This window comes from Heterodontus francisci, chromosome 30, assembly GCF_036365525.1.
Source record: "Heterodontus francisci isolate sHetFra1 chromosome 30, sHetFra1.hap1, whole genome shotgun sequence".
Classification (NCBI taxonomy): Eukaryota; Metazoa; Chordata; class Chondrichthyes; order Heterodontiformes; family Heterodontidae; genus Heterodontus; species Heterodontus francisci.
In genome coordinates this window covers 23258765-23285705 of record NC_090400.1, presented here as the reverse complement: position 1 = coordinate 23285705, position 26941 = coordinate 23258765, and the positions used below count along the sequence as shown (strand labels likewise).

At 44.1% G+C, this 26941-nt stretch overlaps 1 protein-coding gene across 12 annotated transcripts in view; it reads left to right on the top strand.

Moving 5' to 3' along the window:
• Positions 1-26941, top strand: part of LOC137346623 (elastin-like) — a 508685-nt gene that overhangs the window by 268980 nt on the left and 212764 nt on the right. For 10 of the 12 annotated variants that reach the window (XM_068010221.1, XM_068010223.1, XM_068010222.1 and 7 more), the window contains 2 exons: positions 1221-1316; positions 17775-17810. The exons of the other annotated variants lie outside the window; for them this stretch is intronic. In XM_068010221.1, coding sequence (XP_067866322.1) covers positions 1221-1316; positions 17775-17810 — 132 coding nt within the window. The remainder of the gene's footprint in view (positions 1-1220; positions 1317-17774; positions 17811-26941) is intronic. 12 annotated transcript variants of the gene reach the window in all.

Here is a 26941-nt window from a genome sequence, read left to right as displayed (position 1 = left end):
GCAGCCTGATTTTTCACCACTCTTCACCTGTGACCTGTTGTGCTGCATTGGCAACATTATTGTAAAGCTCAGAGCACAATATCTGAGGAGTTTAGGGCCTCACCATTCTGGCACATGGAATATAAATGGGGTGCTCAAATATCTGGGCCATGACATTCTGCTAATGCTGTCTAAGGCCCTTTCATGTGCTTTTCTTTCAGAGTGGGCCGCATAGTAGCTGAGACAACTTAAAATTTTAAAGTTGCCTTCTTTCTACTTTACCCTCTTCTCCCAGTTGTTTCAGAATCCATATTCGCATTCCCTGTGGTTACCATTATAAGCACAGATACAGGGAAGAGGCAGGTGTGTCTCGTGTGCTGCGAACCACATGACCAATAATTCATTAACAGTATTTTGGTTTGCAGGGCCCAAATGCATAACGGAAAATTAGCATGTGGTGAGGCACAGTCATTGTAATAGTGTAGAATTACAATTGACAAAAGGGCGATCAATGATTCTAAAATGCTGCACATCCTGGCAAACACAGCCACTTCATTGTTTTTTTTATTTGTATGTGGGGCGTGGGCATCGCTGGCAAAGCATTTATTGACCTTGAGAAGGTGGTGGTGAGTTGCCTTCTTGAACCATTGCAGACCATGTAATGTAGGTACACCTACAGAGCTGTTCAGTAGGGAATTGTAGAAGGATTGTATCACATCTACAGCAACAACTTATATTTATATCACGCCTTTAATGAAATAAAACTTCTCAAGGCACTTCACAGGAGCATTATAAAGCAAAATTAGACATCGAGCCACATAAGGGCAGATGGCCAAAAGAGGGTTTTAAGTACATTTTGAAGATAGAGAGGTGAAGAGGCAGAGAGGTTTAGGGAGGCTATTTCAGAGCTTAGGGCATAGGCAGCTGAAGGCACGACCACCAATGGTGGAGCAATTAAAATTGGGGATGCTCAAGAGGCCAGAATTAGATGAGCGCAGAAATCTCAGAAAGGCTATCTAAATAATATAATAAAGTTTCTTCTTGATCAAAGATCTCTTCTACTCATTTATTCAAGGGACTGAAGCCATTTGAACTTTTGATTACACTCCACTATCAGGCCTTGCAGCAAATGAAAGTAGCTTTGTTTCAGGTAGTCTCAGTAATACTGCTGTGTTTGGTACCAAGAGTATGCTCTTCTGTCACATATTGATGATTACAACTTTCCTGCGCTGGTATTCTAGGAGGCTTTCCATGGCGTGTTGCAGGAGGTGTTCCATGGCGTGTACCTGGAGGCTTTGTAGGGGCTGTTCCTGGAGGCGTTCCAGGAGGTTTTCCAGGTAATTTGATCTCTGATTAAGGACAATTTAGATTCTTTGAGATGAATTGAATGAAAAGTGTATGTTTTATTCTTGTTAGTTTTACAATCCAGTTGGTTAGCATTTTTAGACACCATAATTGTAGTCTTTCATTTTATATCAATGCTGTAGTTATAGTACAAATGCAGTCTGAATCCACTGTCGAGGCCTGGCCTGGCACAGAAATAAAGTGGAGTCTACCCTTAGCCCACTTCTAATTCTCATCTATACGCTGCCCTGTTGCGACATCATCCAAAAACAGTGTCAGGTCCCACATGTATGCTGACAACATTTTTTTTAAATATTCGTTCATGAGATGTGGGCAGCCTTGTCAACACATCCACATCCCCTGAACGAATATTGAAAAAAATTCAGCTCTACCACACCATCACCTCTGTCAAACTCCATTGCCTCTGATTTGTCATGCTGCTTGTCCGACATCCAGTATTGGATAAACAAAAATTTCCTCTAACTAAATATTGGGAAGACCAAATCATTGGCCTGGATATTAACAGGGACAGGTTACATAGGCTGGGGCTGGAGTTTTGGACTAGAATCTTCCTGCATCTTTTGTCATTGTCATGTTCCCCACCTGGAAGTCAGCCTGATTAACAGGCTTGGCTTGCAGTCGGACAAGCAGGACTCCACAGCAGGCAGCAGGACCACATGGTTTCAATCTAAGACCCTGGGTGGGTGTCTGATTCCATGATTGGGAGGGAGGGGGTGTAGCTGATTTCTGACCCCAGGGTGGGGGGTGGGCACTGGGGAGAGGTGTCCAAATACGGGGGAGGTCCAATCTTTGACCCCAATGGGAGTCTTTGTATGGGGGGGCTGTTATGTGGGGGAGCTTGGGAACTGGGGGAAAGCACATCTGCTTTTCCTACCCCACAAGTAAATGTTCTCTCCCTGAAACTGTCCTCGACTTCCTTCAGCTGCTGGGTTTCCTGAGGTTTGGGAAACCTGACTGACCACAATTAAACCAGGTTAAATCAGTGGCTGCCAGCCTCATTAAAATATTTAGATTGCCAACCCGGTTCCTGGGAGCAGGTTGGATGCCCGCTCTTTGTCCAGCTCCGTTAAACCAAGACTTGGGTGGGTTGGAGGCAGTTCGGGGGTCAGGTTTGAGATTTTTAAAATTTTAGCCTATGACCCAACCTCAACCCAGTGGTTTTTGGGTGTTAAAATTTAGCCCATTGTCTTTGGTCCCAGCCACAAACTCCGTTCACTAACTGTTGACTTCATCTCTCTCTTTGACCACTGTCTGAGGCTGAACCAGCCTGTTTGCAACCTTGGCATCCTATTTGCCCCTGGACTAAGTTTGCGCCTCTCCATCACCAAGACTGCTTACTTCCACCTCCATAGCATCGCCCATCCCCACCCCTGCCTCAGCCTATTGGTTGCTGAAACTCTTAACCATGCCTTTGTTCCCTCAGGCTCTCCTGACCAGCTTCCCACCATGCACCCCCCGTAAACTAGAGCTCATCCCATATCCTAACTTGCACCAAATCCCATTCACCCTCACCCCTATGCCCATTGACCTACATTTGCTCCCAGTCTGGCAATGCCTCGATATTAAAATCTTCATCTTGTTTTCAAATTCCTCCATGGCCCTACCCCTTCCTATCTCTGTAACCTCCTCCAGATTTGACATAAACCAGGACCTAGTGAGATCTCTGCGCTCCTCCAATTCCTCTTGCACATTCCTGATGGAACAAATGGTGGAGACTGGAATATTTAGGTGGAGAAAAACTCTTTAGATAGGGTGTAATGAAGGTGTGGAGAAATTTGAAAATGAAGAGGACAATCTTAAAATCAATTTTTTGGGGTTCAAGACTCAATGGCGCTCAAGGGATAATTCCACCCCCCGATTTTCTTCTGTTGGTCGTCAGTTTTACAGATGAGATTCAGGCAAGCAGTAGTTAAAAATCACCCCCTATGTGCTGAAGCCCCATTGCAGGACTTTAGCACATTATCTAGGCTGACATTTCAGTGTATTGCTGTGTTGTTGGAGGTACCATATTTCTGATTAAATTTTTAACTGACCTGATCTGGTGGTTCACAAAGATACAGAAGATCCTACACCACCTTTTGATGAAGAGCAGGGAGTTTTCCTCCCTCAGTCAAGACACCCAAAGGAAAAAAATACTGGTTATCCATCTTTTTGTTTGTTTGTGGAACTTTGCTATGTGGAAATTGATCTCCCATTTGACTATATCACACAGCAACTTCACTTCAAGAGTAATGAATTGGTTGTGAAATATTTTGGATCACCTGGAAGATCTGGAAATTGTGCTAGATGCACTCTCTTTCTTTAGATTATCATATTAAATCAAAATCCTGGAATTTTCCTGGTTTATGTCAAATCTGAAAGAAGCATCATTTCACTTGAAAACATTAATTCTGGCTTTCCATCTCCAGTGGGAGACTAAATCTCAAATCTCAAAGGACAGAAGGTTAGTAGGTTAAGATTTCAAAAATCGGAAACCCAACCCTAACCCGCCTTCAACATGCCCACTTCTGATTTTAACGGAGCCAGGTTTAGGTGCAACCCAAGTAACCCAAGCTTGAGGGTAAATATTAATGAGGGTACCTCCCTTCAATTTTGAATTTAACGTCTCTTGCATGATTTCCTGGGACTCAGGAAACTCAGCAGTAAAACAGAGGGAGATTTGGTCGCTCTTCATGGGGACGTTTAAAGGACAGGTGCCCCAATATTAATAAATGCTCATTGCTCAGAACTGCTTTCTCTGCTCCCTCTGAAAATGGTTTTCTAGGAGTTCTTGTAGTGATGCTCTTATTGGTAAAGTTTGGAGGTGTTCACACAGGGAACATCAAGATGGGTGATGCCACAGCTGCTTTACATTGGACTTCAGATGAGAAAGAGAATAGTCATCCACAGCAGCAAGGTCGTGCTGTGCTGGAAGCTTCATGTGGATAACGCTCAACCGTGGCTTACAAAAGAAATTAGATCCAAGGAGGAAAATATAAAATGGCCAGAACAAGCAGCAAAGCTGAGGATTGGGAGCAGTTTAGAATTCAGCAAAGGCGGACAAAGGGATTGATTAAGAAGGGGAAAATAGAGTATGAGAGCAAGCTTGCAGAGAACTGACTGTAAAAGCTTCGAGAGATATGTGAAGAGAAAAAGATTAGTGAAGACAAATGTGGGTCCCTGACAGTCAGAAACGGGGGAATTTTTAATGGGGAAAAAAGAAATGGCAGACCAATTAAATACATACTTTGGTTCTGTCTTCACAAAGGAGGACACAAATTACCTCCCAGAAATGTTGGGAACATAGGGTCTAGTGAGAAGGAGGAACTGTATGAAATCAGTATTAGTAGGGAAATGGTGTTAGGGAAATTGATGGGATTGAAGGCTGATAAATCCCCAGGGCCTGATAATCTACTTCCCAGAGTTAAGGAAGTGGCCCTTGAAATAGTAGATGCATTGCTGTTCATTTTTCAAAATTCTATAGACTCTGGAACAGTTCCAATGGATTGGAGGGTAGCCAATGTAACCCCACTAATTTCAAAAAGGAGGCAGTGAGAAAACAGGGAATTATAGATGGGTTAGCCTGACATCAGTAGTGGGGAAAATGCTAGAGTCCATTATAAAAGATGTAATAGCAGAGCACTTGGAAAACAATGACGTGATCGGATAAAGTCAACATGGATTTACAAAAGGGAAATCATGCTTGATAAATCTACTGGAATTTTTTGAGGATGCAACTAGTAGAATAGATAAGGGAGAACCAGTGGATGTGGCGTATTTGGACTTGCAGAAGGCTTTCAATGAGGTCCCACATAAGAGATTAGTGTGCAAAATTAAAGCACATGTGATTGGGGGTAAGGTACTGACATGAATAGACAGAAAACAAAGAGTGGAATAAACAGATCTTTTTCCGAGTTGCAGGCAGTGACTAGTGGGGTACTGCAGAGATCAGTGCTACCGCCCCAGCTATTCACAATATATATTAATGATATATTCCAAACCTGCGACCTCTACTAACTAGAAGGACAAGGGCAGCAAATGCATGGGAACACCACCACCTGCAAGTGCCCCTCGAAGTCACACATCATCCTGACTTGGAACTATATCGCCGTTCCTTCACTGTCACTGGGTCAAAACCCTTCCTAACAGCACTGTGGGTGTACCTATCCCACATGGACTGCAGTGGTTCAAGAAGGCAGCTCACCACCACCTTCTCAAGGGTAATTAGGGATGGGCAATAAATGCTGGCCTGGCCAGCGACACCCACATCCCATGAATGAATAAAAAAAAGACGAGGGAATTAAATGTAATATATCCAAGTTTGCAGATGACACAAAGCTGGGTGGGAGTGAGAGCTGTGAGGAGGATGCAGAGAAGCTCCAGTGTGATTTGGATAGGTTAAGTGAGTGGGCAAATACATAGCTGATGCAGTATAATGTGAATAAATGTGAGGTTATCCACTTTGGTGGCAAAAACAGAAAGGCAGATTATTATCTGAATGGTGAAAGATTGGGAAAGGGGGAAGGTGCAGCGAGACCTGGGTGTCCTTGTGCACCAGTCGCTGAAAGTAAGCATGCAGGTGCAGCAGGCAGTTAAGAAGGCAAATGGTATGTTGGCCTTCATAGTGAGAGGATTCGAGTACAGGAGGAAGGATGTCTTGCTGCAGTTATGCAAGGCCTTGATGAGACCACATCTGGAGTATTGTGTGCAGGTTTGGTCTCCTTATCTGAGGAAAGATGTTCTTTCTATGGAGGGAGTGCAGCGAAGGTTCACCAGACTGATTCCTGGGATGGTAAGACTGACGTATGAGGAGAGATTGGGTCGAAAAGGCTTGTATTTGCTAGAGTTTAGAAGAATGAAAGGGGATCTCAGAGAAACCTACAAAATTTTAACAGGACTGGACAGACTAGATGCAGGAAGGATGTTCTCGATGGTGGGGGAGTCCAGGACCAGGGGTCACAATCTAAGGATAAGGGGTAAGCCATTTAGGACTGAGATGAGGAGGGACTTCTTCACCCAGAGAGTGGTGAACCTGTGGAATTCTCTACCACGAAAAGCAGTTGAGGCCAAATCATTAAATATATTCAAGAAAGAGTTAGAGATAATTCTTAGGACTAAAGGAATCAAGGGATACGGGGAGAAAGTGGGAACACGGTACTGAGTTTGGACGATCAGCCATGATCGTATTGAATGGTGTTGCAGGCTCAAAGGGCCGAATTTTCTATGTCTCTATGTAACGCCAAAAACTGCTTCACCTGTGTTATATTCCAGAAACCCAGTTGGTGAAGGACAGAACTGGAGCCAATCTTTACTTGCTTTTGTAAGCATTTACACATTACAAGCATACATCCCGTATAAGGGGATGGTAGCATAGTGGTTACTGGACTAGTAATCCAGAGGTGCGGACTAATGATTGGGCAACATGAATTCTAAATTGTGGAATAAGATGCTAGTCTCATCAATTGTGATCATGAAACTACTGTTTTGTTGTAAAAACCCATCTGATTCACTAATGTCCTTCAGGGAGGAAATGTGCCTCCTTACCCGGTCTGGCCTACACATGACTGCAGACTCACAGCTATGTATTTGACTCTTAGTGCCTTCTGAAATAGCCTAGCAAGACATTCAGTTATATCAATCTGCTACAGAAAAGTCAAATAATAAAACTGGACGGACCACAAAGCACTGACCTAAACACCAGGAACAATAAAAATGCACACTTTGCTCAATCGACCCTACTAAAGTACTCCTCATTAACATCTGGGGAATCTTGCCAAAATTGGGAGAGCTATCCTACAGATTAGTCAAGCAACAGCCTGACACAGCCAGACTCATGAAATCGTACCTTCCAGCTAATGTGCCAGACTCCTCCATCAGCATCTCTGGGTCTGTCCTGCCAGTGGAACAGAGATTGTGGAACAGTTCTATAGTTGGAAGGAAGTGGCCCAGGGAGTCCTCAACATTGACTGTGGACCCCATGAAGTCTCATGGCATCAGGTCAAACACAGGCAAGGAAAACTGCTGATTACCACCTACAGCTTCCCTTCAGCTGATGAATCAGTGCTCATCCATGTTGAACACCACTTGGAAGAAGCATTGCAGGTAGCAAGGGCACAGAATGAAGTCTCCCACCCAGAGTACAATGTCCATCACCAACAGTGGCTCAGTAGCACCACAACTTACTGAGCTGGCCGATTGCTGAAGGACATATTGGCCAGACTGGGCCTGCGGCAGGTGGTGAGAGTATAAATCAAGAAATAATGAGGGCTTGTAAGAAAGGGACTGCAGTAATCATGAGCAATTTTAATCTTCATATCGATTGGATGAATCAAATTGGCAAAGGGAACAAAGAACAGTACAGCACAGGAACAGGCCATTCGGACCTCCAAGTCTGCGCCGATCTTGATGCCTGCCTAAACTGACACCTTCTGCACTTCCGGGGCCCATATCCCTCTATTCCCTTCCTATTCATATATTTGTCAAGATGTCTCTTCAACGTCGCTGTCGTACTTGCTTCCACCATCTCCCCTGGCAGCAAGTTCCAGGCACTCACCACCCTCTGTGTAAAAAACTTGCTTTGCACATCCCCTCTAAACTTTGCCCCTCGCACCTTAAACCTATGTCCCCTAGCAACTGACTCTTCCACCCTGGGAAAAAGCTTCTGACTATCCACTCTGTCCATGCCGCTCATAACTTTGTAAACCTCTATCATGTCGCCCCTCCACCTCCGTCGTTCCAGTGAAAACAATCTGAGTTTTTCCAACCTCTCCTCATAGCTAGTGCCCTCCAGACCAGGCAACATCCTGGTAAACCTCCTCTGTACCCTCTCCAAAGCCTCCACGTCCTTCTGATAGTGTGGCGACCAGAATTGCACGCAATATTCTAAGTGTGGCCTAACTAAGGTTCTGTGCAGCTGCAGCATGACTTGCCAATTTTTATACTCTATGCCCCGACCGATGAAGGCAAGCATGCTGTATGCCTTCTTGACTACCTTATCCACCTGCGTTGCCACTTTCAGTGACCTGTGGACCTGTACGCCCAGATCTCTCTGCCTGTCAATACTCCTAAGGGTTCTGCCATTTACTGTATACCTCCCACCTGCATTAGACCTTCCAAAATGCATTACCTTACCTCATTTGTCCAGATTAAACTCCATCTGCCATTTCTCCGCCCAAGTCTCCAACCAATCTATATCCTGCTGTATCCTCTGACAATCCTCATCATTATCCACAACTTCACCAACCTTTGTGTCGTCCGCACACTTACTAATCAGACCAGCTACATTTTCCTCCAAATCATTTATATATTACAAACAGCAAAGGTCCCAGCACTGATCCCTGCGGAACACCACTAGTCACATCCCTCCATTCAGAAAAACACCCATTCACTGTTACCCTCTGTCTTCTGTGACCGAGCCAGTTCTGTATCCATCTTGCCAGCTCACCTCTGATCCCGTGTGACTTCACCTTTTGTACCAGTCTGCCATGCGGGACCTTGTCAAAGGCCTTACTAAAGTCCATATAGATAACATCCACTGCCCTTCCTTCATCAATCATCTTCGTCACTTCCTCAAAAAACTCAATCAAATTAGTAAGACACGACCTCCCCTTCACAAAACCATGCTGTCTCTCGCTAATAAGTTCGTTTGTTTCCAAATGGGAGTAAATCCTATCCCGAATAATCCTCTCTAATAGTTTCCCTACCACTGACTTTGAGGATGAGTTAATTGAGTGTATTCTGGACAGTTTCTTAGAACAATGCATTCTGGAACCAATCAGGGAGCAGGCTATTTTAGACCTGGTAATGTGCAATGAGCCAGGATTAGTTAATGACCCCATAATAAAGGATCCTCCAGGCAATAACATGATAGAACTTCACATTCAGTTTGAGGGTGAGAAATTTGGGTCTGAAACAAATGTCTTAAACTTAAATAAAGGCAATTACAAGGGCATGAAGACAGAATTGGCTGAAGTGGATTGGGAAAATAGGTTAAAAGGTATCATACATAGGAACAGGAGTAGGCCATTCAGCCCCTCGAGCCTGTCCCACCATTCAATGAGATCATGGCTGATCCACAGCCTAACTCCATATACCTGCCTTTGGCCCATATCCCTTAGTATCTTTGCTTAACAAAAATCCATCTATCTCAGATTTAAAATTAACAACTGTTCTAGCTTCAACTGTTGTTTGTGTGAGAGAGTTCAAAACCTCTACCACCCTTTGCGTGAAGAAGTGCTTCCTAACATCTCTCCTGAACGGTCTGGCCCTAATTTTTAGACTATGCCCCCTAGTTTTAGAATCTCCAACCAGTGGAAATAGTTTATCTTTATCTAGCCTGTCTTTTCCTGTTAATATCGTGAAGACTTCGATCAGATCACCCCTTAACCTTCTAAATTATAGCGAAAACAGACCTAATTTGTGTAATCTCTCCTCGTAACTTAACCCCTGTAGTCCAGGTATCATTCTTGTAAACCTACGTTGCACTCCCTCCAAGGCTAATATATCCTTCCTAAAGTGTGGTGCCCAGAACTGCTCACAGTACTCCAAGTGGGGTCTAACCAGGGTTTTGTACAGTTGCAGCATAACCTCTGTGTCTTTATACTCCTGTCCTCTAGATATAAAGGGTAGCATTCCATTAGCCTTTTTGATTATTTTCTGCACTTGCTTGTGGCATTTTAAAGATCTATGACCTGAACCCCCAAGTCTCTTTGGACATCCACTGTACTTAACCTCTTCTCATTTAGAGAGTACCCTGCTCTATCCTTTTTTGGTCCAAAATGCATAACCTCACACTTGCCCGCTTTGAAATCCATCTGCCACAGTTTTGCCCATTCACCTAGTCTGTCAATATCTCCTTGCAATTTTATGCTATCATCTAGACTGTCTACAGTGCCACATAACTTTGTATCATCAGCAAATTTGGATGTATGACTTACTATGCCATCATCCAAGTCGTTAATGAATAATGTGAATAATTGAGGCCCCAACACAGATCCCTGTGGGACACCACTAGTCACATCCTGCCAGTCAGAGTACTTACCATTATCCCCACTCTCTGTCACCTACCACTCAACCAACTTCCCAACCATGTCAATAATTTGCCTTCAACTCCATGGGCTTCTACCTAAGTTAACAGCCTCTTATGTGGAACTTTATCAAATGCCTTCTGGAAGTCCATGTAAATAACATCCAAAGACATTCTCCTGTCCACTACCTCAGTCACCTCTTCAAAAATTCAATGAGATTTGTCAGGCATGACCTTCCCGTCTTGAATCCATGCTGGCTGAAATTTTTCTCGGTGTTCAGTCACCCTATCCTTGATTATAGACTCTAACAACTTGCCCACCACAGATGTCAGGCTAACTGGTCTGTAATTTCCTTGGTTCCCCCTTTCACTGTAATCTCTCCTACACTGTAAGACAGTAGAGAAGCAGTGGCAGACATTTAAGAAGATATTACATAACTCTTTGTTATGTTCTTCCATTGAGAAAGAAAGACTCTATGAAAAGGATGAAACATCCATGGCTAACTAAGGAAGTTTAGGATTGTATCAAATTGAAAGAAAAGGCATCCAATGCTGCGAAGATTAGTGGCAGGTCAGAAGATTGGGAAAATTTTTGAAACCAGCAAAGGATGACTAAAAAAAGGGGGAAAATTAGAGTATGAGAATAAACTAGCAAGAAATATAAAAACAGACACTAAAAGCTTCTACAAATATATAAAAAGGAAAAGAGTAGCTAAAGTAAGCGTTGGTTCCTTAGAAGATGAGACTAGGGAATTAATAGTGGGAAACATGGAAATGGCAGTGACTTTGAACAAGTATTTTGTATCTGTCTTCATAGTAGAATACACAAAAAGCATCCCAAGAATAGTAGAAAATCAAGAGGCAAAGGGAGAGAGAAACTTAAAACACACTAACACTCGAGAAAAAGTATCAGGAAAACTAATGGGACTAAAGGCTGACAAGTCTCTTAGACCTGATGCATCCTAGGGTCTTAAAAGAAGTGGCTGCCGAGATAGTGGATGCATTGGTTGTAATTTTCCAAAATTACCTGGATTCTGGAAATATCCCAGTGGATTGGAAAACTTCAAATGAAGAGTCATAGAGTTTTACAGCACAGAAACAGGCCCTTCGGCCCAACGCACCTGTGCGACCATCAAGCACCTGTCCAATCTAATCCCATTTTCCAGCAATTGGTCTGTAGCCTTGTATGCTATGGCATTTCAAGTGCTCATCCAAATACTTCTTAAATGTTATGAGGGTTCCTGCCTCTAATACCGCCTCAGGCAGTGTGTTCCAGATTCCAATCACCCTCTGGGTGAAAAATGTTTTCCTCAGATCCCCTCTAAACATCCTGCCCCTTAACTTAAATCTATGCCCCCTGGTAATTGACCCCTCCACTAAGGGAAAAAGTTCCTTCCTATTTATCCGATCAATGCCCCTTATAATTTTGTATACCTCAACCAGGACCCCCCAAGCCTCCTCCGCTCCAAGGAAAACAACCCCAGCCTATCCAGTCTCTCTTCATAACTGAAGTGTTCCAGCCCAGGCAACATCCTGGTGAATCTCCTCTGCACCCTCTCCAGTGCAATCACTTCCTTCCTATAGCGTGGTGACCAGAACTGTACACAGTACTCCAGCTGTGGCCTAACCAGCATTCTATACAGCTCTAACATAACCTCCCTGCTCTTATATTCCATGCCTCGGCTAATAAAGGCAAGTATCCCGCATGCCTTCCTAACCACCTTATCAACCTGTGCTGCTGCCTTCAGTGATCTATGGACAAGAACCCCAAGGTCCCTCTGACCTTCTGTACTTCCTAGGTCCTACCATCCATTGTATATTCCCTTGCCTTGCTTGTCCTCCCAAAGTGTATCACCTCACAGTTCTCAGGATTAAACTCCATCTGCCACTGCTCCGCCCACCTTACCAGCCCATCTATATCGTCCTGTAATCTAAGGCTTTCCTCCTCACTATTTACAACACCACCAATTTTCGTGTCATCTGTGAATTTACTGATCATACCTAATATATTCACATCCAAATCATTAATGTACACTACAAACAATAAGGGTCCCAACACCGATCCCTGTGGTACCCCACTGGTCACAGGCCTCCATTCGCAAAAACAATCCTCGACCATCACCCTCTGCCTCCTTCCACTAAGCCAATTTTGGATTCAATTTGCCAAATTACCCTGGATCCCATGGGCTCTTACCTTCTTAACCAATCTCCCATGCGGGACCTTATCAAAATCCTCACTGAAGTTCATGTAGACTACATCAACTGCTTTACCCTCATCTCCACACCTAGTCACCTTCTCGAAAAATTCAATCAAATTTGTTCGACACTATCTCCCCCTGACAAAGCCATGCTGACTATCTCTGATTAATCCCTGCCTCTCCAAGTGGAGATTAATCCTGTCTCTCAGAATTTTTTCCAATAATTTCCCTCCCACTGACATTAGACTCACAGGCCTATAATTACCTGGTTTATCCCTTCTTGAATAATGGTACCACATTCGCTATCCTCCAGTCTTCTGGTACCTTTCCTGTAGCCAGAGAGGATTTGAAAATTTGTGTCAGAGCCCCTGCTATCTCCTCCCTTACCTCACATAGCATCCTGGGATACATCTCATCGGAGCCTGGGGATTTATCCACCTTTAAGTCCACTAATACAGCTAATACTTCCTCCTTTTCAATGCTAATTTGATCAAGTATATCACAATCCCCCTCCCTTATCACTACACGTACATTGTCCCTCTCCATACTGAACACAGATGAAAAGTAATCATTCAAAACCTCACTTAAGTCCTCTGGCTCCACACACAGATTGCCTCTTTGATCCCTAATGGGCCTCACTTTTTCCCTGGTTATCCTCTTGCCCTTAATATACTTACAAAACGCCTTGGGATTTTCCTTTATTATGTCTGCCAGTGATTTTTCATGTCCCCTCTTCGCTCTCCTAATTACTTTTAAGTACTCCCCTACACTTAAGGAGGTGTAAGAGTGATGTGATTGAATATGCATGACAAGTGAGAGTGGGAAGGTAGGGGGGATTGGGGTGGTGTGCACTACAGAATATTGGTGAATCTGTAACTGCACTCACCTTTCCTGGCCTGGTTTGGTCATTCAAGTGTTTCTTGCACAGAATACAGGAATGGGCCATTACGGTCCTTAGCCACCTCCAACTACACCTTCTTGGTGACAGCAGTAGGTTTCTTCTTTTCATTTTGGGGAAGATGATCTCCTTTCAGCTTCTCTCTGTACCCAGCAACACATCACGTGATGCATTGTTAAACCGGGGGATGCAGCCTTTGACTGGCCTGGTTCCATCTTTCATCTTAGCCCTCTCTTTGCACAAACCCCTAACTCCTGCAAATTTTCAAAGGGCCCTCATTTATTGGCCCTTTAAATAGTTGAGTTGACACCATATCATGGGGGTGTATACCATCCCCAGTGTCGCACATTGGAGAATCAAATCCAGGAAGTAACATTATAGTTAGGTAGCCATAGTGAAATTGGACTTTCTAACACACCAAAACCTCTTCCAGGTTTGGCGTTTGCTATCGTTGCGCTCCCCCATTCAGAATCAGCTTCTGGGTTATTATCGAGCCTTAATTATGCAATGTGATGTAGCTGTGGCATAGTGGTATTGTCACTAGACTAGTACCCAGAGCCTCAGGCAAATGCTCTGGGGACATGGGTTTAAATCCCTCCGTGGCAGATGGTGGAATTTGAATTCCATTAATAAATCTGGAATTAAAAAGCTAAGCTAGTCTAGTGGTGATCATGAGACCATTGTCAATTGTTGTAAAAACGTATCTGGTTCACTAATGTCTATTAGGGAAGGAAATCTGCCTTCCTTACCGGGTCTGACCTACATGTGACTCCAGACCCACAATAGTCTGGTTGATTCTGAAATGCCCTCTGAACTGGTCCAGCAAGCCACTCAGTTGTATCAACCTGCTACAAAGTCTAAAAGAAGGAATGAAACTGGATGGACCACCTGGCATCGACCTAAGCACCAGAAACAACAATGGCAAACCCAGCCTTGTCAACCCTCCAAAGTGCTCCTTACGAACATCTGGGGGCTTATACCAAAATTGGGAGAGCTGTCCACTCACGGAATCATACCTTGCAGGCAATGTCCCGACATTGCCATCACTATCCCTGGGTATATCCTGTCCCATCACCAGGACAAACCCAGCAGAGGTGGTAGCACAATGGTATACAGTCAGGAGGGAAATGGCCTGTGAAGTCTCATGGCATCAGGCAAAACATAAGCAAGAAAACCACCTACTGCCCCTTTTTGGCTGATGAATCAGTTTTTCTCCATATTGAACACCAATTGGAAGGAGCACTGATGGTAGCAAGGGCACAAAATGTACTCTGGGTGGGGGACTTCAATGTCCACCACCAACAGTGGCTCAGTAGCACCACTACTGACCAGGCTGGCCGAGTCCCGAAGCATATAGATGCTAGACTGGGTCTGCGGAAGGTGGTGAGGGAACCAACAAAAGGAAAAAACCTACTTGAGCTCATCCTCACCAATCTACCTGTTGCAGATGCATCTGTCCACAACAGTATTGAAAGGCGCACAGTTCTCGTGGAGACGACATCCCATCTTCACATTGAGGATATCCTCCATCGTGTTGTGTGGCACTATCACCATGCTAAATGGGATAGATTTCGAACAGATCTAGCAACTCAAAACTGGGAATCCATGAGGTGCTGTGGCCATCAGCAGCGGCAGAACTGTATTCAACCACAATCTCTAACCTCGTGGCCCGGCATATCCCCCACTCTACCATTACCATCAAGCCCGGGACTAACCCTGGTTCAATGAAGACTGCCGGAGAGCATGCCAGGAACAGCACCAGGCATTTCTCAAAATGAGGTGTCAGCCTGGTGAATTTACAACCCAGGACAACTTGCGTGCCAAGCAGCATGCGGTAGACAGAGCTAAGCAATCCCATAACCAACGGATCAAATCTAAGCTCTGCAGTCTTGCCACATCCAGTTGTGAGTGGTGGTGGACAATTCAACAACTGACAGGGGGAGGAGGTTCCACAAACATCACCATCCTCAACAATGGGGGAGCCCAGCACATTGGTGCAAAAGACAAGGCTGAAGCATTTGCATCCATCTTCAGCCAGAAGTGCTGAGTGGATGATGCATCGCCGCCTCCTCCAGAAGTCCCAGCATCAGAGATGCCGGTCTTCAGCCAATCCGATTAATTCCATGTGATATCAAGAAATGGCCAAAGGCACTGGATACTGCAAAGGCTATGGGCCCTGACAACATTCTGACAATAATACTGAAGACTTGTGCTCCAGAACTAGCCACACCCCTAGCAAAGCTGTTCCAGTACAGCTACAACACTGGCATCTACCTGGCAATGTGGAAATTTGCCCAGGTATGTCCTGTCGATACAAAACAGGACAAAACTAACCCAACCAATTACCGCCCTATCAGTCTACTCCTGATCATCAGCAAAGCGATGGAAGGGGTTGTCAACAGTGCTGTCAAGAGGCACTTGCTCCGCAATAACCTGCTCAGTGACGCTCAGTTTGGGCTCCACCAGGGCCACTCAGCTCCGCATCTCATTACAGCCCTGATCCAAACATGGACAAAAGAGCTAAACTCAAGGGATGAGGTGAGAGTGACTGCTCTTGACATCAAGGCAGCATTTGACCGAGTGTGGCATCAAGGAGCCCTGAAAAAACATGAGTCAATGGGAATCAGGGGGAAAACTGTCTGCTGGTTGGAGTCATACCTAGTGCAAAGGAAGATGGTTGTGGTTGTTGGAGGTCAATCATCTCTCCCCCCCTCCTCTCCGCCTCTCCCCCCCCCCCCCCCCCCCCACCCAGGACATCACTGCAGGAGTTCCTCAGGGTAGTGTCCAAGGCCCAACCATCTTCAGCTGCTTCATCAATGACCTTCCCCCCATCATAAGGTCAGAAGTGGGGATCTTTGCTGGTGACTGCACAATGTTCAGCACCATTCGTGACTCCTCGGATACTGAAGCAGCCCGTGTCCATATGCAGCAAGACCTGGACAACATTCAGGCTTGGGCTGATAAGTGGCAAGTAACAATCGCACTAGGCAATGACCATATCAAACAAGAAAGAATCTAACCATCTGCCCTTGACATTCAATGGCATTACCATCACTGAATACCCCACTATCAACATCCTGGGGGTTACCATTGACCACAAACTAAATTGGACCAACCACATAAATGCTGTGGCTTCAAGAGCAGGTCAGAGGCTGGGAATTCTGTGTCGAGTAACTCACCTTCTGTCTCCCCAATTCCTGTCCACCGTCTACAAGCCACAGTCAGGAGTGTGATGGAATACTCTTCACTTGCCTGGATGGGTGCAGCTCCAACAACACTCAAAAAGCTCGATGCCATCGAGGACAAAGCAGCCCGCTTGATTGGCACCCCATTCACCACGGTTAACATTTACTCCCTTCACCACTGATGCAGCAGTGTGTACCATCTACATGATGCACTGCAGCAACTCACCAAGGGTCCTTCGACAGCACCTTCCAAACCTGCGACTACTACCACCTCGAAGGACAAGGGCAGCCGATGCATGGGAACACCACCGCCTGCAAGTTCCCCTCCAAGCCACACACCATCCTGACTTGGAATTATATCACTGCTCCTTCACTGTCGCTGGGTCAAGATCCTGGAACTCTCTTCCTAACAGCACTGTTGGTGGATCTACACCCCAAGGACTGCAGTGGTCCAGGAAGGCAGCTCACCACCACTTTCACAAAGACAATTCGGGATGGGCAATAAATGCTGGTCTAGCCAGTGATGCCCACATCCCCCGAATGAATAAAAAAAATCACTCCTCAACATGATTGCAGGGGATTAGTATCATTTGAGTGCTAAAAACAAAAGACACGCTGAATTCTACATTAGTTGCAAAAGTTTCCACGGAACATGAGTGATAAAGCTTCAAACACTACTCCCAAAGAAATTCAATCCTTGAATGCAGATTTTCTGCTACAGAATTAATCATCATTGCTGAGCAAAGATTGCCAATGTTTCCATTGAGCTGGGGAAATCTGTTGGTAGCAAATTTGTTCCATAAGCTTCACTATGCTTCCAGTAGCCATCAGGATCTATTTTATGAGATATTTGCCCTTGTTATTTTAGTTTTTTTGTATACAACTTATTGTAATGCCATACAAAGGAATAGTCAATTGCACATGCTCTATGTAAGAGATGGGAAATATTCCATGTTTGCTTATATGTTTTCATATGATCTTAAAGATTACTTTGTTAGTGGGATTTAAATAATTACCATTAATATAGAATATTTTAGGAAATAATTACAGCTTGAATGAGGTGTTGCTGTCGATCTTCATAATGTTACCCAATGTGCTCTGTATGTAGCTGCTCTGTCATGACTGTCAATTTTCTGTCATTGCAGGTGGATATGCAGCAGCTAAAGCTGCTAAATATGGAGGTAAATCTTCTTACTTTCTTAGTTTGTAATAGCATTAAATTATTATTGTATTGGAAGTATATATTACTAGTAGGAACAATCTTCTTGTTAAGTATAGAAGGTACATTACAATTAAATCCATTATAAAGTAAAGAATAAATTTAAAACATGGTTAGAATAGTTTCCTGATGGAAGATTTGTCCAAATATTGCTGTTAATTCTTCCCACTTTACTATATAGTTACCAACATTTTGTCTTCATTGCATTTGCGGTTGAGAAGCTACTGACTGATACTGAGGTTATTGTTTCATAAACTGAACAATATCCATTGTCTGAGTGTGCAGAAAATTTGTAGTACAAGCCAGAAGCTCCACAATTCTGTCTCGCCTTGATGACAAGGATTTTGTCCAGAGAGGAACCAAGAAATATCTTGCCACACGAGAAATAATCAGTGAAAGACACAAACCTAAACCTAAACCAATATGAAATGTTCAAATCGCAGTAGTTAAGTACTTATTGGTAGACCTATATAAGGAAAGGATGGAATTAATAAGGTACACCAGTAGAATCAAAGAGCTAAAACAAATGGCGGTAACATGGAAACAAGCTATTCAATATTCTTTCCTTCTACAATGGTCTACTTATTATGAATTCTTTCATTCATAATTTGTCCATGTCCATTTGGCTGCTTTCGAGCTGTGTTTGAAGCTGGTGGCTTATTTTGAAACTTTCTATATGCTTTTTGAGTACATTTCCTTTTGGGATATTTCATTGCCATTTCAACAATGACTACTGTTAACAGGATAGATAAATTAATGACACAAATAGAGGTAGGTGGTTTTGATCTCATAGCCATTACTGAGATACGGTTGTAGGGTGACCAAGGCTGGGACCTAAACATTCCAGGGTACTTGACTTTGAGAAAAGATAGGCGAAATAGAAAAGAAGGGGGCGGGGAGGGTGCAACCCTAATAATAAAGGATGAGATAAAGACAGTAGTGAGAAAGAGTCATACCTAAATCAGGATGTAGAATTAGTTTGGGTATAGCTAAGAAATAAAAAAGGGCACAAAAGAATGTGGGGAGTGGTTTATACCTAACAGTAGATATTGCATTGGACAGAGTGTAAATCAGAAAATTAGAGCAGCGTGCATCAGTAGTAATACAATAATCGGGGGGAACTTTAATCTTCATATAGATAGGGCAAACAAAATTGGCAAAAGTAGTTTGGAGGATGAGTTACTGGAATACATTTGAAAACAGAGGGGGAGTTTTATTCTGGAAGCGGGAGTTTCGACGTCCAGAAAAAGCAACACCTCTTCTCTGAAAGGCCTGCCAAATCTAGTGCCAGTCAGGCACTTAAGTGGACAGCGGCAGGCCTTCCACAGGATCAAGGACCCTGTTGCTGGAAGTCCTACCCTTGGAGAGCTGCTGGCCAATCAGAGACTGTCAGCTGCGGTGCCACCGCAAACATGATGGCTACTGCTAGAGGAGCACCTACCGGAGGCTGAGGAGCGTCGTTGGACCCAGGCCACAGGTAGATCAGGGCAGGAGAGGTCTTGCGCGCTGGGGGTTGCGGGGGGTGGCGAGGGGATCACCAGCAAGGGTAGGGGGTGGCTGTCAGAGGGCCCCCCCTTCCTGATGCCAGGTCCCTTGTTCAGGCACTATGTGCCTTTTAACGAGGGACACACCCCTGGAGCCAGGAGGCATCCTGCATAGTTTTTCTTGCCATGCTTCCTGTGTGGTGACAGGGCCACCTGCCGCACGGCTAATTGCAGCTGCATGGGAAGAGGCCCTTAATTGGCGGTTAATTGCCCAGTTAAGGGCCTCAATTGATGGCGGGATGGGAAGGCCATGCACAGGCCTTCCCGCCCTGGACTAAATTTTGGTGGAGGCGGGATGGTAGCGGGAACCCACCCGATTTTATGCTCTCCCCAGCTCCAATCCTGCCACAGGGGAGAGCATAATAGCTATAGTATTGTGTAATGAGACAGGGTTAATTAGTAATTCTTTAGTAAAGGATCCTCTGGAGAAGAATGATCATAATTAGATCCAAAACTAGGATCTTAAATTTAAACAAAGCCAATTACGTAGGTATGAGGGGCAAGTTGGCTAAGTTAAATTGGCAAATGAGGTTAAAAGATATGATGGTAGATAAGTAATTTCAAACATTTCAAGAAATAATTTATAATTCTCAACAAATATATAAATCCATTGAGGAATAAAAACTCAATGAGGAAAGTGATCCAACAGTGGCTAATTAGAGAATTTAAGGATAGCATTAGCGGAAAAGAAGAAGCTTACAATGTTACCATAAAGAATAGAAAGCCTGATGATTAGAAGGGTTTTAGAAATCATCAAAGAATAAACAAGAAATTGATCACGAGGGAGGAAATAAAATGAGTAAACTTTCAAGAAATGTAAAAATAGATTGTAAGAGTTTCTACAAGTATGTAAAATGGAAGAGATTAGCCAAAGTGGGTCCTTTAGAGGTAGAGACATGAGAAACTATGATGGAGAATAATGAAATGGCAGAGATATTAAACAATTATTTTGTATTTGTCTTCACAGTAGAAAACAGAAACTTACTGGAAATAATGGGGAACCAAGTGTCTAATGAGAGTGAGGAAATGATTAACATTCGTAAAGAAAAAGTACTGGAGAAATTAATGGGACTAAAAGCTGATTAAATTATCTGAACCTGATGGCCTAATCCTGGGGTTTTAAAAGAGGTGGCTGTATTGGTTTTGTTTTCCAAGAATTCTCTGGATTCTAAAATGGTCACCATGAATTGGGAGGTAGCAAATGTAACCCTGCTACTCAAGAAAGGAGGGAGGGAGAAAGCAGGGAACTTTAGGCCAATTAGCCTGACATCAGTAGTAGGGAAAATGCTGGAATCTATCATTAAGAGTGCAGTAACAGGGCACTTAGAAAATCATAACGTGGTTATGCAGAGTCAACACAGTTTTATGACAGGAAAACTGTGTTTGACTAACGTATTAGAGTTTCTTGAGCTTGTAACTACAGGGTAGATAAAGAGGAACCAGTGGATGCAGTATGTTTGGATTTTCAAAAAGCATTCAGTAAGATATCACACGAGAGTTTGTGACACAGATTAGGCTGCACGGGATTGGCAGTGAAATATGAACATGGATTGAGGATTGGTTAACGGACATAAAACAGGAATAAACAGATCTTTTTTGGTTTGGCAGTTAGTAACTATCGGAGTGCCACAAGAATCGGTGCTTGGGCCTCAGCTATTTACAATCCATATCAATGGCTGAGATGTGGGGACTGATAATAACATATTCAAGTTTTCTGATGTTACAGGTGGGAAAGTAAGCTGTGTGGAGGATGCAAAAAAAGTTGCAAGTTGATATAGACAGGTTAAGTGAATGGGCAAGAAGTTGGCAGATGGAGTATAATGCAGGGAAATGTGAAATTATTCACTTTGGTAGGAAGAATAGAATGCTACAATATGTTAGGGATGTAGTAACAGGGCACTTAGAGAATCATAATATGATTAGACAGAGACAACACAAATTTATGAAAGGAGCATCATGTTTGACAAATGTATTAGAGTTTTTTGAGGGTGCAACTAGCAGGGTAGATAATGGATATGGTGTATTTGGAATTTTAAAAATATTTGATAAGGTGTCACACAAGAGATTATAGCACAAAATTGTGGCTCATAAGATTGGGGAATAATATATTAGCATGAATTTAGGATTAGTTAATGGACAGAAAACAGAGATTTGGAATAAACGGGTTATTTTCAGTTTGACAGGGTGTAACTAGTGGGGGTTCCACAAGGATCAGTGGTTGGGCTTCAGCTATTTACAGTCTATCAATGACTTAGATGAGTGGTCCGAGTGTAATATATCCAAGTTTGCTGATGACACAAAGTTGTCTCAACTTCCATTGCAGCACAGGTGGAGGTCACTCGGAGATCATGAAATCACTGGCTTCTGACCTGCAGGGTCAGACTGCTTCCATCCAGGTACAGACTGTTGACATCATGGGTGTGGATATCAGTGCTCAATGCAGCATGTAGGTTCTCTTAGCATTCTGTGCTCCAGCAGATTATGAGGATTGTTGAAGTGCCACCCCGTGGGAGTGGCAGTGGTATCTTGGAGCATGAACCAGCTGTCCTGTCTCAGGGTGACAGCATTTGTGCTCCCACCATTACCACTCCACAGCACTCTTGCTGTTGCCTCTCAGCCAGCCAGCTCAGACTGCTACAGGCCATGATGAACTGCCGCAGTCCGAAGCTGAGCCCTCAAGGCCTAGAGTTGCTCAAGGGCATCCTGCAAGGCAATCTACAGTCTCCCCCAGTGGAAGTCAGCAGCTTTCGACCAGCCATGCTGCACTCCTGGAGTAGTAGTGCGTAGGCACACTGGCCAGGCAAGAGCACCCACAAGAAAGACACAAAGGGATTGCACAAGTGTGATTAGTTCATTGTTGTTTGTATAATTGGATGTGTTGTTGTATAAAGATAGTGTGGAGATTCTTATTGGTGGCCTTTATTACTGGATATTGGGCAAGGGGACGTTGTGATGCGAGTGTGAAATGGATGTGAGGGTGGTGATTGGTGGATCTAAGTTGGGATGGGAAGTTGTTTGAAGTTGAAGTGGAACACCAAAATCCAGAATCTAGTTACACAGGGTCCAGGATGCCTACCCGCTGCTTCCTCTTGTTCCTCCTCGTCCCTCCCTCCTGTTGAGCTTGCCCTCCTGTTCCATTTCCTGGTCAATGAATTAGGTGTCCCCATACATTTGATGTCAGGATAACATTGGTTCAGGCTGTTACAGTGCACACAGGGGATGCACCTGCCTGCACTCTTCTGCCCTGATGCCACACGGGCCACGCAGGAAGCGCATTTGGTAAAGAAAGAAAGAAAAACTTGCATTTATATCATGCCTTTCACGGCCATCGTATGTTTCAAAGTGCTTTACAGCCAATGAAATACTTTTGAAGTGTAGTCACTTTGGTAGGCAATTTGTGCACAGCAAGCCCCCACAAACAGCAATGTGATTATGACCAGATAATCTGTTTTTGTGATGTTGATTGTGAAATAAATATTGGCCAGGAGACTGGGGATAACTCCTCTGTTCTTCAAAATAGAGCCAGAGGATCTTTTACTTCCACCTGAGAGAGCAGAGAGGGCCTATTTCATCAAAAGCAGCAGTTCCAACAATGCAGCACTTCCTCAGTATTGCACTGAAATGCAAGCTTTAATTTTTTTGTGCTTATGTCCTGAATAGGACTTGAACACAGAGCCACCTGACTTAAAGGCAAGCATGCTACTAACGAAGCCACAGCTGACACTAAGTAGCATAGGGCCTCCATAGCACTGCTACAAGTGGCAAGCAGGGCTACCTGAGCCAATTTCTAGTCCCTAATCTTTTAACATATATTTCCATTCCTTATTGCTGTTCTCAAAACCTCACATTTTTCTGAATTAAACTGCACATGCCACTTCTCTTGACATTCTCTTTACCTGTTTATGTCATCTATAGTCTACTGCATTCTTCTTAAGAGTTTGCTATTTCTCTCAATTTGGTATTATCAACAAACTTTGATATACCCATTGCTGTTTAAGGCCAGATCATTTTTTATGAGAGACTGTTCAGCTTGAGCCTTTGCTTGCCAGTCCCAAAAATATCAGCTTAGATTGACTGTTACAACCAGGTGAGAAAGGTATTTAGGGGTCCCTTTTAGGCTTCAGCTGGTCTTATTTTAACAGGGTTTATGTTTTTAAACACATTGTGTTTTGAGCTCTCCTTGGTGAATCCTTGTTCACCGCTTTCCAATTATAAGGCAAAGGAATGTGCACAAACAGGCCTTCTTAGCTTTAAAGAAGAAAAGTGGAATTTATTAAAACTTAAACTTAAACTCCAATTTGGTTAACGCCCACGGATACACGCCACGCTCCATGCTAGCCTGCATATGCGATATGCACATGCAAATAGAGACAGAAAAGAGAAGAAAAAATAAATGAGAGAGGTTTGAGGCAATTTCAGAAGAGTTTCTTGTTACTGTGCTTCAAGTACACTGTAGTCCTTTTGTAAGTAGTCTTGTTTTTCATTGTGGCCCAGTATTCTTCTTAAACCTTGTTCACTGTAGGAGACTTTTCTCTCTTGGGGTTCATGTGTCTTCAATGGGTCTTCAGTTCCATGAGAAAGAGATGGGAGCAGACAAAGAGAGAGGTCTTTTCAGTCCAGGAGCAAACAGCTTCCTGAGTTTTAAAACTTTGTGGCAAGTTCAAATTCAAAAAACTCCATCCTCCAGTTAGTCATTTAACTAAACTGGTCTGACCAGGTCTTCTGTGTATTGGGAAAGCAGTGACTGGGTCCTTTGTTCCAACACTGTCTCAACAAAAAGGTCTATCTGGCGTGGGGCCTGGGAATTCCTTGCGATAGGCCCTCTTTTCATTCCAGCAACAATTTTAGGTTTTAATATCCATGTGGCGAAACAATGTGTGCCTCATTCTTGGCAGGTAGGGGCCTCCATGACACCTCCACACCCAGGGGAATGAAATGCAATTTGAACAAAAAGCTCATTTCATTATAAGGTTTGAGAGAAATATAAGACACAGAAAAACCATGCACTTCTCTCATTCATTTCCATCCATTCACCAATTTTAAAGCCTATTAAAATGGTCTTTTCTGGGTGCCAGTGCTACCTTTAATTTCCCCTTTTTTTGGCATCCAAGTAGCCATGTGGTTCTCTAGGGAAGCTTTTCTTTAGTTTGCCCGTTGGCATGACTGCCTAAGGCTTTTGTTCCTGTTGAGATTTTTTTTTTAGGAGAGTTAGTAGTGGGTGGGTCTATCCTGAACACTCTGAGTCCTGCAAAGACTTTTGACTTCAGGGATGGGTAGTTCCCTTTCCCTCTGACTGTTGGGGAGGATTCTTTGTTAATCTCCCCTTTGTTCTCTGGGACACTGATACCTGCAGGTATTTGTGCCGACTTGACTGCACTCTCCTGTGACACTTCGACTACGTGAGGCATCATCCTCACAGTTTCTGTGTCCCCTAGAAGTCTCTCTTTGTCTTTGCAGCTTCCTGTAAATGCTGTTAGCAACTCTGGTGGGGTGCGTCTGGAGTCTGCATTTATATAGGAGGATGTGGGGTATAACATTTCACACTTTGTGGGGTTGGTTGACCGGACAATAGGGGTTTTCATCCGGTATCCCTCCCGGACTTCCTTTTACCTGCCCACTTGGTCACCTTTTCCCCTTATGTTTCTAAACTTTTGCCAGCCGTGTACCTGCCTGTCCATTTTGTTCTCCGCGGGGGTCTCTTACAGTTCACCAGCCTCTGCAGGAGGGTCCTCCTAACACTGGTACAGGATGTACGGGTGCAGGTTTCACTGCAGGTTGAGGTTTTCCCCTCAACATGACACATGTGGCTATTCCTGCAGTACTCCATCACATCTTTGTGGAGTTTTGTCCAGTCAAACCACTGTCTTATGTGGGCTTTGGTCTTTCGTATACCGACATGTACAGCCACTGTAGTCTCATGGGTCCTTATTATTATTTCTCCCCGGTACCTCTGTGGCACCACTAACTGGAGAACTACTGTCCACTCCTTGCTGTCAGGTCTGTGAGGAGAACTCCATTTCCTCATCAGTACCTCATTCTTTAAATAGTAGCAATCAGGGACTCCCTCTGCTTCACTTTCAGACTGGACATCCTGTGCTAACACTTGCAATACTGGGTCGGCTCACTGAGCCTCAGCTGGGGAAAATCCATTTAGTTGATTCCCTGGGTCTCCTAACTTTCCAAAGAAAGTCTCCGACAGGCAGACCTCATGGTCATTTGCCTGAAGTGCCAATATAGTCTCTTCTGGGGAAGCTGGTTTGATCATGGCCTGATCCACTATACATTCAGGGACACTACAGGGGACTGTCTGCTGCCACTGCCCAGTCTCTATGACCTCCTGCGGTCTTTAACTGCTGGGGGGGCTGCCACCTTCACCCCCGCCAGATCATTACCTAGAAGCAGGTCAATCCTGTCCACAGGCAAACTAGGGACAATCCCTACAGTCACCGATCCGGAAACTAGGTCGCATTCCAGGTGCATCCGGTGTACAGGTACTGGCACACACTGCCCTCCAATACCATTCACCAGCATTCTGGTGTTCACTGCACTCTCTGGGGGAAAGGTCAGGCCTTTTCCCAGTAAGAAGGATCTGGTGGCCCCTGTGTCCCTGAGAATCACTATGGGCTTGCTTGCCCCACTTGATGGGTATGGGGTTACTTTCTCTTCAGACACAAAACCCTGATAACCTTTAGGAATCCAAGTAACTTTTCCTGCACTGGCCATAGTAAGCTTCCTGGGTTGCACTTTTACTGCAGTTAAAGCCACCATTCTGCTGTGCTTTGCATCAGGTCCCTGTCTTCACTGAGCGGGTGTGCCCTAATTAACCCGACTGGTTTCCCCTTTAGTTTCCAGCAGTCATCTTTTAAATGCCTTGCCTTATTACAATGGAAGCACACAGGTCTCCGGGTCTCACTCTTGCTCATAGCACCTTCCTCTTTGGCTAGAGGAGGGCCCTTGTGTCTCCTGCTTTCCCTTCTCTCCAAGGACTGCCTGGGCAGAGATCATCTTCCCACCCTTTGTCCTTTTCGGATTTTTGGGGGTGACTAGGAAAGGTTCCCCCGGGAAACCAATTTATAAATTAAAGCAAACTCATCTACTAGAACGGTCACTTGCTGGGCTTCCTGAACCCGCTGCTCCTCTACATGGGTCTTTATTGAGAGTGGGAGAGAGTTTTAAATTCTTTTAACAGAATTACTTCTCTGAGAGTCTCATAGCTGAGTTGTATTTTAACAGCCCTCAGCCACTGGTCAAAAGCCAGCTGCTTACTTCTTTCAAACTCCAGATAAGTTTGATTAGCTTGCTTTTTGAGGGTTCTAAACTTTTAGCGGTAGGCTTCAGGTACTAATTCGTATGCCCTGAGGATAGCATTCTTGGTCAATTCATAATTAGATGAACTCTCATCTGGCAACAAGGAATAAACCTCATGGGCTTTGCAATAAGAGAGACCAAGTCTCAGCTGGCCATTTTAGCTATCTTGCCAGTTTCTCAAAAGACACAAAAACGCTTCCACATCTTCCTCATTGAATTTTGGAATTAATTGAGCGCGTTT